We start from the raw sequence: 13,738 nt of genomic DNA on the forward strand, positions 1-13,738 counted from the left end.
CTTGTGAGTGAATTAGGAAACTGTAGGAAGCCTCGTGTGTGTAAATGTACATGAATGTTGATTTCCAATGGTTTCACTGGAATGAAACAGTATGTTTAAATTCCTTGATATCATGACTTGTTAATCAGTGCTTTTGAAGATCTGTGAATCTTTTAGTATTTAAATAGATGTAGCAAAGGTTGAACACATCATAACACCATGGCTGTGTGGTACGAAGTTTGCTGCCCAACCACATGGTTCTGGGTTCAGTCTCACTGCATGGCATCTCAGGCAATTTTCTTCGTCTATAGCTCTGGGCCAACTAAAGCCCTGTTAGTGGATTTGGTAGACGGAAACTGAAAGAAGCCGGTTATGTGTATGCATGTATGTATGCATACCATCTCCTTGCCTTGACATCATGTGGTAGTTGTAAGTGAGTGTCACTGTCATGCCATATCCAGCTCAAATATTCTGCTTGTTTTATGTTCAAACTGGCTAAATCCAGCTCCTCACATTTACCTATAAAAGGTCATTAAAAAAATAAACAGTCACATCATTGAAATCTCAAAGCTATGAAATAGTGCTTGATTAACCGAAAACAATGTGAATGAAAAAAACATTACATTTGATGGACCAATCTGAATGCTAAAAGGTGAAACAAAATAATTCCTTAAATGAAGATCAATTGAGGTTTAGTGATAAAGTTTTATAACTTGTTGTTCTTCTTCCTGTAACCATTCAATCCACACAAGCATTGAAAATGAACAAATAACCAATTTTGGTGCTACTCAGAATGCATAATTACATCTGCTCATCAAGGTGACACAGACACACAGTAAGAAACTCTGAGTAGCTTGGATCACAAATAGAAATGAATAACTGACTCTAGTTTATGTATCGAGTACACTTGCTTTTCCATTTGTACAGCCAAACTTATATATTATTACCATCATATTTTCACTGTTTCAAAAAATTATTATTTCACTTTCTCTCAAAGTTTCTAGTCTTATATCATCAATAGTTATATATATATTCATTATATTAAGGGCTATTACTATACAAAAATACCTCACGCCGTAAGGGACTTTTAAAGTCAAAACTACTTTAATAAATACACATGGTATTGACTTTAAGAGTCCCTTACAGTGAAAGGTATTTACGTGTTGTAATAGCCCTTAATATAATGAATGTATTTATATTTAAAGGGAATAATTATATATTTTGTATAAATTTTTTCCCTTAACTGGTTTTTCATGCTAGCTACTTGATAAATTCTTATATATATTTTATCCTTATATTTAATTTATATATATATATATATATAAACCGGTACTTGGTCAGTTGCGACGATGAGGTTTCCATTTGATCTGACTTATGGAACACCCTGCTTGTAAAATTAACATGCAAGTGGTTGAACACTCGACATAGAATGTGATAAGGCTGGTCCCTTTGAAATACAAATCAATTTTGCTTGCTGAGTGGACTAGAGCAACATGAAATAAAGTGTCATTTTCAAGGGCAGATGAACTCATAACTTTATGATCATGAACCAAATACACCTAACCACTAAACCACACACCTTCACACACACACACACATCATACATACATACATACATAAGAAAGTCGATATAGAATGTACAAAGGAAGCAGGATAGGGGCATGTTTATTAAAAATTACAAGCTCAGCTGGAAAAAAATTAAATTTAAAGCTTGACTAGTAAAGAAAAAGAAATTTTACTCTATAAATTATGTAACATGTTAATATTTGTATAACAAACTGTTTGATTATTCATTAAATTACCTGTATTGCTTTATCACACCAATTAAGTTGAGGCTTGCCAGGAACCAAATCTTTGAGATGTTTCCACACTATTTTCTGGAATTCAGGCATAACAGCATGATACGTAGGGTGAGTATGCCTGAAGAAACACAAAAGTTGAGTTAAACATTTACTTAACTTTTCCAAAGAAAAAACAAAAAACTAGAAAAGCACTCGGAGAGCGCAAACCTCCGTCAAGCAGCTCATTTCCACCCATATATACGCATGATGAAAATTGCCCAATTTCCCAAACAAACTCTGGCAAAAACATAACTTCCTCCCATACTTATCTCGACCATCGTCATTAACAACACTGTCTCTGCTTTCACCACAATCACCGTCAAAACTACGATCACCACAATCTATTTCTTTACACAGTTGAAAATCCATTATCCGATATTCATAGGACCGAGATTGTTACAGATTTTTGATTTTTCTAATTTCGGAGTGCTTTATTAAAAAAAAAAATTGCATCTGCAAAATGGAACAGTTTGAGGATAGAAACCAAGTCAAAACACAATAGCTTATAGACATACTCTGAATGTAGTTCTATATAAATCTTTAATAATTTTTTTTATACTTAAGAACATCAGAAATGTTAAGATATCAGCCTCTACCCATGTTGTCATGCTTGGAGTAAAATGTTACAGCAAGATTAGATTACTTAGATAAGTTTTGGCCAAAGTTGACTCAGGCCATGTCTAACTTAATAGCACCACCTGGAAGAGATACACAGTCAGCTCTGGGGAACCATAGCCCATTTAAGCAGAGGGTTATTGTTTTTAGCAACATATCTGGGTCTGGGTGGTTTATCTGGTATTTATTAGGGGTAATCATCTAGGGATTGTTTGAATGCTGTGAAGTCACTTTCCTCCTTTATGTGTGTCTGGCACGATGTTGAAGAGAGCAGGGCCAATTGAGGTGAAATAGTTCTGTCATAGTGTTGTAATATGACACAAACATTTCTGTAGTGGACAGATAGCATGGGGGCCAAGCCTCAGACGAATTTTAAAGATGGGCAATGTTGATGGAATATTTTTCACATCATACAGATGATACAGAGCTCACAGCAGCAGTGAAGGAGGCAAAGCCTTAGCTTTTTGAGTCGATCCCAATAGTCAAGGCTTGTCATGTCATCCTCCACAGACCTCCACCAAGAAGCTCATTTTAAGGTAGATACATGAGTAAAATTACTAATAGAGAAATGAAAATAAACTTTGGAAACAGCAACGCCACCATAGGTTACATAGAAACGATGAACACGTTTTCAAGGGAGATAATCAAAGAATGTAACATTGCAATGGTAAGATAGGATGTGATTTGAAAACAATTCAGCTGCTTTTTCTAGCAGGTCAAGTGATCATGTAGAGACTCTCTTAATGGCTTGCATTATCTTTTGGTCTATATTGGCAGGTATAGAAGAGTAACTGAGGTGTTATCATCAATTTACATGCTGCTCTTTTCCACATTTGTATGGGTCAAATGGAATTTGTTGAAGTGGATTTTCCACAGCTGGATGCTCTTCCTGTTGCCAACACTCACCTCTTTCCAAGTTAGGTGATATTTCCCCCACAACCAGACATGTTTGCATGGAAGACTGGGAACAAAGGATACCACTAACATGACTGAGACACTTGCTTACAGCTATCATATGATGTCAAGGCAAGGAGATGAAATGCATACAAACATACATACATGTAACAGGTTTCTTTCAGTTTCCATCAACCAAATTCACTAACAGGGCATTTATTGGCCTAGGAATATAGCAGAAGACACCTACCTGAGGTGTCACATACTGGGACTGAACCCAGAACCATGTGGCTGGGCTGCAAACTTCTAATTACACAGCTACAGTGATATATATTCAACTTTTACTATATAACCTTGCTACATCTATTGTACTGTCTCTAGACAATGTCAGAACAATTGCAATAAAGCTTTCACCTGTTGATAAACATAAATTCTATAGAAGCCATGGACAGTCCTCTCAGAGCAGTGGATAGTTGCAATGATATGCCATCAGAGAGCCTTCTGCTTTACTCTAATGAATAATTTATAGAGAGATAGTCAGTTCTGAATGTATAAAATTTTAGAAGAAATTTCTCATTATTCAATGAAGTGTCTCATGTGATGCATAGCATATTCTTCAAGTGGAAGCCGATCCAGCAAATTCTTAATAATAATCTCAAAATATATATCACCATTCAATTAACATGCCTGTCTTGTGATTTATGGTTTCATTAAAATACCAATACAAACAACATTTAACCATTATGTTATCTTATTTCTGTTGAAATAAAGAGATTATTTCTGTTAATTTTGAATAAAATAAAATAAGGAAGAATTTAATAAAATGATTTTGTCATTATTAAGCTGGTGTTTGGAACTTAAATCTACATAAAATTTTAATGGTAGGAAGTTTGTTTCCTATTACCAGGGGCAGTCTCAAATAGGTTTAGATCAAAAGGGTTAGGACGAAGGTGGGATCCTCTATATGATAACTCAGCTTACTAGAAATAGCAGTTAAAATTCCAGTAAATCACACATTACTGTTTTAAAAATAGCAAGGAAACCAGTGGCTTCCATCTAGGGTGTAGTGATGCTGTATGGTATCATAAACAATAAAGGTTGTCGAGGTTTTAAGTTTAAGTAACACAAGTGACAAAAATAAGTAAAAGTGCATATCTTAATATGAAAGATTGGAGAGGTAGGGAGAGAGAGAGAGAGAGAGAGTGAGAGAGAATAAAGCATTGAAGATTTTCCGCTGGAGCTTATATTTTTTATATTAAAGTAAAACAAGAGTGTCACATGTACTATTGAAATAGGGTAAAAGAAGTTACAGAAACTTTGGAGACCACTACTCTATATTTTAACCCTTTTCTTACCATATTTCTGTAGAAATATGCAGCCTTTGTATCATTTAATTTTGAAAATAATGAATTGTTCAGTCAAATAATTTGCTATTTATTAATAAGCTGGTGTTTGCAAAATAACTTAAAATGAAATTTTAAAACAAGGAAGTTTGCATTGTAAAAACAAGGGCAGTTAAAAAAAACCCCAAAGGATCATGGCTTGAACATCCTGATCATAGATCTACTCAGTTAAGGTTGAACATGGGCAAAACAACAAGAATAACAACAACATTACTTAATATATTAAAGAACTTGACTACACTTCTATAAACCAAAATTGCAAGGAAACCAGTAGATCTGCCTACCTCCTCTTGAGTGCTAACTGTGTCATATACAATTAGTAGAACTGATGTTTCTTAGGGAATTCACAGCCTGTGTTTATAGCTTTCATTTTGTTAGTTCAACTATTTGGGAAAAGTTTTAGGTGCACATCTTGCTTGAATTTTATGCTGGTCAGACATCTCTGAATGACATAGCTGGAGTTGGATGGCATAGTTGGAGTTTGTACCACCCAAACAGGTCCTTGGGTTGGTTGTTTTATCTCACAAGAAATGCAATAAAATACATTGAAAATGCTGCCCCTTCTTTGTCCTGTTTAACTCTGCTAGTGCCATATTATTAGACACAAGGTGCAGTGACATGATTCACATGTATTTCCATTCTGCTAATCTCTCAATTAGCTCTTTTGTTACCAATTTCTGTTGAAATTGTGGGATGACATCAGCAGCTGGGGAGCTGACCGGAAAGAGGAAGGGGCAGGAGTGACGTGCGCGCAGGCAGGGGAGCATTGGGCCTTTTCGATCGGGGTAGCTGACAGAGCTGGACGTGTGAGCGCTTTGTCAATGTAGGGGAAAAAGCGTTCAGGTCGGGCCACATGGAAGGGTGCGTTACCACTGGAGAAGTCTGTGTCGACGAAGAGAAGGTAGGTGTCCTTATTTCAAATCTCCCGCATACACCACAGACATTACACAGCATTTGTTTCTATAAATTTTCAAAATAAAGAATTAGGTAAAATAACTTTGTCCTTTGTCCTTACGAAGCTGATGTTTAAGATATAAATTAAAAAGAAATTTTTATGAAAGTCATTAAATTATATCACTTTAAGCATGAAGTTTGTATCATAGAACCAGGGCCAGGCTCAGGTGGGTTGGTATCATAAGGGTTAAACTTCACATTTTAGTCCTTGTCTGAATTTGAAGATCCAAGGCTGATGCTTGTCCCCATTTCCCATACTTTTAAGTAGTTGAGAGATAAATCTTTCTCGTGGATAGTATGCTGAACTTTACAGAAGGAACAGAGCTGGAGAAAAATTTTAAATTCAAAGCTTGACTAGTAAAGAGAAAGAAATTTTAATCAATAAACTATGTATTATGTTATATTTCCATACTTAGGCATATCACCTTACTTGGAAAGAGGTGAGTGTTGGCAACAGGAAGAGCATCCAGCTGTGGAAAATCTACTTCAACAAATTCCATTTGACCCATACAAATGTGGAAAAGAGCAGCATGGAAATTGATGATAACACCTGTTACTCTTCTTGATGGCCTTTTGGCTAAGATCAATGTGTAGTAGCTGTTCTTAGCTTAATATCTGATACGGTCCCTATTTGAGGTCATTGATATTAAACTGATATTTAGAACAAGACAAAGAGTTAGGAGCTTGCTCCACCTTTGCTATGGGTTGCTATGGGTATTGCAATACTTACAGGATTCGACCCATCATTCTATATTTCTATGACAAACTGTTTAATTATTCATTGAATAACCTGTATGGTTTTTAATTTTTATTAGGGTTTTCCCTCTCCTAGATCGCTTGTTAACCAAAGAGCAACTCTTTGTCCACATGGTGAGTTTATCCCATGTCAGTAGCACAGCCAGTAGAACAGTCCACCCCTTTTATGGGGACAACACTTTTGGGTCAGCTGAAAAAGCCTGTATAGACTTAGGGGCTAGAGGATTAGGAGGAAGGTGACAGGCTTAAAGGCAATCCCAGGTGACACACAGTCTAGCTATGCCACTACAGACCCTCCAGTTAAATTAGCTGCAAGAACAAATTGACTGTCTTTACTCAGACACACAACAAAATATTAAGGATGAGATCGCCTTACTGGCACTTGAGCACCATGCTAGTAGGGTGCTAAACCATCCAAGCATGATCGTAGGCCAGAGCGGCTAACTGGCCTCCATGCCGGTGGCACGTAAGAGGCAACATTCGAGGGTGATCGTTACCAGCATCGCCTTACTGGCACCTGTGCCGGTGCCATGTGTAAAAAGATTTGAGCGAGGTCATTGCCAGTACCGCCTGACTGGCCCCCGTGCAGGTGGCATGTAAAAGCACCCACCACACTCTCAGAGTGGTTGGCATTAGGAAGGGCATTCAGCTGTAGAAACTCTACCAGATCAAGATTGAAGCCTGGTGCAGCCATCTGGTTTGCCGGCCCTCAGTCAAATCGGCCAACCCATGCTAGCATGGAAAGTGGATGTTAAATGATGATGATATAAATTTCACAAGTAAAGAAATAACTGTTAGTCTTTTATAATTTAGTCTGTCAGAAAAAATATCTTTGCATCTCTTTCAACAACATTATGCTTAAGCTAAATAGTTAAAAACAACTCACTTGATTAGATATTTTTCACCTGGGTCGACAGCAATATTAAATAACAATGGCATTGATGAATGATTTATTTGCTTGTGGGTAGTGACATTTAATATAAATTGACCAGGACAAAACTCAACACCCTGTAAAAAAAAAAAAAAATATATATATATATTTTTAAACCATGATATTATTTTACTCCCTTCTGTATCTCTCTCACACACATATATGTACACATCATAGTTTTTAACTAACTAATGAATAAAAAAATTATGGTTGTAGCTGGGTGTTAGGATTGTCAGATCAGATTCACAAAATGTAGTCACAATTTTCAAAAGATAGCAGATGGCACTACATTACATTACAAAACAGCTCACAATGAAAATTTTACAAAGAAATTTTTAAATATCTACCAATATAATTGTCGACATGTCTCCATCCTTCTATTTAGACACTGGGAACATATTTTTACCACTGTTACTAGTGTCAGGTAATGACACATTACTTGGAATTAATTGATAGCTAAGCACTATTATATAAATATACAGACATACAATACACACACACATGAGTAAGCATAATGAGAAGCAAGTTAGGCAAGCCGATCTATCTAGCTAGCTAGTTAGACAGACAGACGAATAGATATATACATTATATATATATATATATATATATATATATTACGGAGATGTACTTGCATAGCAAGTGACCTGATCTGAGATCGTGTGCTGGAACGAAAACAATTGCAGCATGGAAGGTGTTTATAAGCCATTTAAGAAACACACAAAATTAAATTTAAGTTGTCAAAATATTTTCGTCGCTTTGAGACCGCAACCTGTTCACTGACAAAATTCTGTGACAAATTAAATTTAAATGTTAAAGTGAATCTAACGGTTTTTGGGTGTTTCTGAAATGGCTTATAAACACCTTCCATGCTGCAATTGTTTATATATATATATACATATATAGAAAAAAGAGTCAAGGTAGAAAATGCTAAAATAATTTTATAAAAAATATTTCAGTACCGGTTTCAGTCATTGAGACTTTTTCAACTGTAAGTATGGAAAACAATTAAATTTTGGAAAAAATTAAAAGAAAAGTTTTGTAAATGAATATTAACATAGTATTCAAATACAAGAGACATTTTCTTTGTTTCTGCCTGTCTCTGTCTCTCTTGTAGGTTTGAGGTCATTGTGTGTGTGTGTGTGTGTGTGTATATATATATATATATATATAGAGAGAGAGAGAGAGAGAGAGAGAGAAAAGAGAGAGAGAGATGTAAAGGTATGATCCAAGGATCAAAGCTAGCTATGAAGCATATGTAGCCTGGATTTTATCTACTCCATTCCCTAATTTTGGGATATATATATGTATGTAGATATGTATGTATATATGTATGTATGTATAGATAGATAGATTAATGTTTGTTTTTATGTTCAGTTATAATAAAAATAATTTGACAGGAATCTGATGGACCGGATGTTGGCTTAGCTGGCCAAAACTTCAAAGTCAGTGTCAATAATATTCTTGTTTAAGAATGTGTGTACATGTGTGTCCATCTACATATAAATACAGAAATAAAGTATATCTGTACATATATAGTATATTTTTTTGTATACATACGTGGGTGTACACACACACACACAAAGAATGCTGGGTCTGAGGTGTATTTGAGAACACTTAATTACCAATAAAATACTTTCTTCAAACCAAATTTTTTTTATTTCTTTCACATCCTCCATAACAAATAAAATGTTAACACAAGAAATTAAGAAGACATAATGTTATTGTTGCCATATGTGTTGAACAGAGCAATTTAGAAAATGCCATTTTCCTAAATCTTGCAAGATATTTTCAATACAGAGTTAAGATGGAACTAAAAGCCTCTGGTGGGGATGTTTCAACTTTATCAAAGGTAACATAAACATTCTAAACTTTTGGATATTATATGAACGCTGCAACACACCCAATGGAGTCAAGACATTATTGATGTTGATCCCAGGAAATCAATGAGGACCATCACCAAAGCATTTCAGGTGTTGGAGTGGACCATTAGAGCTATGGTGATACAAGTTGTATCTACTGATAAGTATTGATACAGGCCATATATACTGCAAAGATACAAGGAAACAGATTGATCCATGCTAAACAGTTACCTAATGAGGTTAAAAACCTTAATAGACTTAGCATGCATTGGTTCTTCTCTGGTGAGAAAAACTTCAATCGACCTTAAGTCTAACAGGAGATATGATAGATAGTAATGTGCTGGTCCTTCTGATGTACCCAGAGTTGTTTGTTCCTTCTCAAGCCATGCCTGTCTCATAAGGGCCGGTTCCCCAGTTTCCTTGGCATATAGGTTCCCCACCCATAGTTTAGGATTTAAATCCTATAGTAGCCTATCGGATTTAAATCTTGTAAATCTGGTCTGTCACAGGTGAGCTGCAAGATGCAGGAGGAAAGAGTGAGAGAAAGTTGTGGCAAAAGAGTCAGCAGAAGTTCGGCATTACCTTCTGCTGGAGCCGTGTAGAGCTTAGGTGTTTCACTCATAAACACACACATCACCCGGTCAGAGATTCGAACCTGCGATCCCTCGATCACAAGTCCGCTGCTCTAACTACTAGACCATGTGCCTCCACAGTGTACCCAGAGTGATGTGCATTAAGTTTCTATCAGCTATGATAGTTTTAAGTGTGGTGAATAATGAAAGCTACGTTATGTCATTTCACACCTTTCTACCAGATCTTAGAATTAATACTTCTGAGTACACTAGGTTCCTGGAGACAGTTGTTTAATCCTGGATGGATGAAGTATGCAGGACTCAGAACTTACACACAAAACCCATGAAACCCAAGAACAGATACTAAACAATCTTTAAAATCATGTAACACTAAACCTGCAGCTTCCAAATTTACAAGATTTAAATCCTATAGGCTACTAACTACTATGTTTGAAGCCTCGTTGAAAGGGTAACTAATCGACAGCCTCTCAATAGCATAGCTTCGCTCAAGGCCACTATTCTCCAGGTGAAGTCTGTAATGACTGACAACCATTAAGTGCAGGCATGTTAACAATTCCAATTCCACACAGAAGAAATTATTGAAGCTGAAGGCAAATATATAGAATAATGTTATAAGAAAGTTTATCAAGGATATCTTATCTCTTTTGCTTGTTTTACAGTATTTGTTTCCATTCCTAACCTTCTGAATGTTCAGGTTGGTGAATATGTCTGTATCTAACCAATAAAGTATCTTGTGAAGGAAGGTAACAGGAGCTATCTGTGTTCTTCCCCAAAAATTCCATGACAAAAATTATTGTGTTTAATATCATAGAATTCATCAAGGATTGTCAATCTAATGACATAGTAAGATGTTTTTTGAAATCAATAAAATGTTCGATATTATAGAATTTTAACTAGATGGATGACAACTAAATATGTCACCAGGGTTTTGATATTTAAAAAAAAATATTTCAATTTATTTTTCGTTATTGATTTGGTCTGCGTGCACTGCTTTTAAATTGATAAAATTTCAAATTATTTTCTCTTTCTACAACATCAGGTTGATAAATGACTCTTCACTCTTTTACTTGTTTCATTCATTTGACTGTGGCCATGCTGGAGCACTGCCTTAAGTCGAGCAAATCAACCCCAGGACTTATTCTTTGTAAGCCTAGTACTTATTCTATCGGTCTCTTTTGCCGAACTGCTAAGTTACAGGAACGTAAACACGCCAGCATCGGTTGTCAAGCGATGTTGGGGGGACAAACACACAAACATATACACACACATACATATATACAACGGCTTCTTTCAGTTTCTGTCTACCAAATCCACTCACAAGGCTTTGGTCGGCCCAAGGCTATAGTAGAAGATACTTGCCCAAGATGCCATACAGTGGGACTGAACCCAGAACCATGTGGTTGGTAAGCAAGCTACTTACCACACAGCCACTCCTGTGCCTACATGTTAACTCTACTAAAACAAACATTCAAAGGGACCTGGTAAACAGTTATGCCTGAGGACCCTTAATACACTCAGTCTGCCCCTGCACTAAGGTGATCTTTTACAACCTTTTTAGATGTCTCTTACAATGCATGTATGTACAGCTGCAGGCATGGGTGTGTGATTAAGAAGTTTGCTTCCCAACCATGTGGTTTTAGGTTCAGTATCGCTATGTAACACCTTGGGCAAGTGCCTCCCACTGTAATCCTGGGCTGATCAATGCTTTATGAGTGAATTTGGCAGGCAGAAACTTGGAAGTCTGTTGATTATATTTTATATATATGTGCATATATATGTATATATATATATATATATATATATAATATATATATATATATATATATATATACACACATATATATTATATATATGTAGATGTTGACTGACAAGGAATTATCTATGAATTTTCTGTAAAATTTTCTGTTTGTTGCTTTTTGTTAAATCATCATCACCACCACCACCGCCGCTGCCACCACCACCACCGCCGCTGCCACCACCACCACCATCATCATCATCTAATGTTCGCTTTCCATGATGGCATGGGTTGGATGGTTTGACTGAAAACTTAAGCCAGGGAGCTGCACTAGGTTCCAATCTGATTTGGCATGGTTTTTACAGCTGGATGCCCTTCCTAATGCCAACCACTCCAAGAGTGTAGTGGGTGTTTTTACATGAAAACAATGAGTTATTAATAAGGGTTTAGTAATTAGTCGATATGTTGGACTGATGATGATAGCATTTTAATGGCTTACCTCTATATTTTCAACTGATCAATCGAGTAAACTTGTTTCTCTTCTCAAAACTCGAGACAGTTTATTACTTACTTTTTTGTTTTCTTCCAGTGAATTCGTCCAAGTCCACAGATGAATTTTATAGTCACCATGACGAACAGCCATCAATTGATTGCCACGGTAGTAAAAAATTGGTCTACAATTAAAAACGAATCAGTCTTGGTATCTGTTACTGATGTCAGAAATACATTTAAGATAAAGATATGAGGTGGTATCAAAAAGTTTCCGGACTAGTTCCACAGTGCACCAATAGTTGGCACCACAGAGTTGTGTGCGCAGTGAGAGCTAGCAGTGGCCTTCATATCATAAATAAAGAAATATCATGAAGCAGTGTGCTGAGTGGCATCACTGTGTTTGCTTCACAAGTTGTGAAATTAGTGTTTTTATGATAATAGGAGTGGCTGTGTGGTAAGAAGCTTGCTTACCAACCACATGGTTCTGGGTTCAGTCCACTGCGTGGCACCTTGGGCAAGTGTCTTCTGCTATAGCCTTGGGCCAACCAAAACTTTGTGAGTGGATTTGGTGGACGGAAACTGAAAAAAGCCTGTTGTATATATGTGTGTATATATGTGTGTGTGTGTGTGTGTGTGTGTGTATTTGTCCCCCTAACATCGCTTGACAACCGACGCTGGTGTGTTTACGTCCCCGTAACTTAGCAGTTCAGCAAAAGAGTCCGATAGAAGTACTAGGCTTACAAGGAATAAGTCCTGGGGTTGATTTGCTCGACTAAAGGTGGTGCTCCAGCATGGTCGCAGTTAAATGACTGAAACAAGTAAAAGAGTAAAAGAGTGTGTGTATGCTGTAGTGTGCAATTTCTGTCATGGACAGGAAGTTGGAACAAAGAGCCAGCATGAAATTTTACATTAAACTCAGAACGTCTCCTACAGAGACATTGAGCATGCTTTGGCAAGCTTACAGTAATGAGACAATGAGTCATACATAATGTTTTGAGTAGTATGGGGGCTTCAAAAGTAGAAGAACATTCCTAGAAGACAATCTGCAAGATCTGCCATGAGTATCTCCTCAAGAAATGTGGAGAAAATTCATCAGCTTGTACATGAAGATCGTTGGAGGACAATTAATGATATTTTGAAACATTTGAGGGAGGACATTTGGCAAAAGCTCCCAAAGCTGTAGAGTGTGAAGAATTGGATTCATGATGACAACAAAGCACCCTGTGACCAAGCTCTCCTCACTGAGGAGTTTCTCACCCAAAACAACAAGGTATTGCTTCTGCACCTGCCCTATTTGCCAGATTTAGCACCTGTGGACTTCCATCTCTTCACTGAGAGGGAACTGCAGCTCAAAGGTCAGCATTTTAACACTGTTGTTGAGATCAAGAGCAAATCACAGATGATCCTCAACTCGCTTATGGAAAATCACTTCCAGGCCAGATTCTAAAAATGGCAGAAATGCTGGGACCAGTGTATTGCTGGACAAAGTGACTATTTCAGAGGAGATGATGTTAAAACTTAGGTAAATAAATTATTTCATATTAAACATAACTAGTCCTGGAACTTTTTGATACCACCTCATATAGTTCTAAGAAAGTTAAGATTTTATACATTGTTATATCAGGTTTTGTTGACGTAAGACCAACTTATGATCAAAGGCCTTGACCATTTAATTATTTTTGTCAG

General features: G+C 36.6%; 1 protein-coding gene and 1 non-coding gene across 2 annotated transcripts in view; one reads left to right on the forward strand and one right to left on the reverse strand.

The window, feature by feature from the left end:
• The window catches only part of LOC115215877 (N-acetylgalactosamine-6-sulfatase-like), a 40,144-nt gene that overhangs the window by 583 nt on the left and 25,823 nt on the right, over positions 1-13,738 (reverse strand). Inside the window, exons 11-13 of the mRNA XM_029785221.2 lie at positions 12,132-12,234; positions 7,329-7,450; positions 1,782-1,899 (exon numbers count right to left, since the gene is read on the reverse strand). Of these exons, the coding sequence (XP_029641081.1) occupies positions 1,782-1,899; positions 7,329-7,450; positions 12,132-12,234 (343 nt within the window). The remainder of the gene's footprint in view (positions 1-1,781; positions 1,900-7,328; positions 7,451-12,131; positions 12,235-13,738) is intronic.
• LOC115216009 lies at positions 6,241-6,435 on the forward strand. Its single transcript, XR_003882058.1, has one exon. It is a non-coding gene; the product is annotated as a U2 spliceosomal RNA (small nuclear RNA).

The sequence above is a fragment of the Octopus sinensis genome, linkage group LG9, assembly GCF_006345805.1.
Source record: "Octopus sinensis linkage group LG9, ASM634580v1, whole genome shotgun sequence".
Taxonomy (NCBI): Eukaryota; Metazoa; Mollusca; class Cephalopoda; order Octopoda; family Octopodidae; genus Octopus; species Octopus sinensis.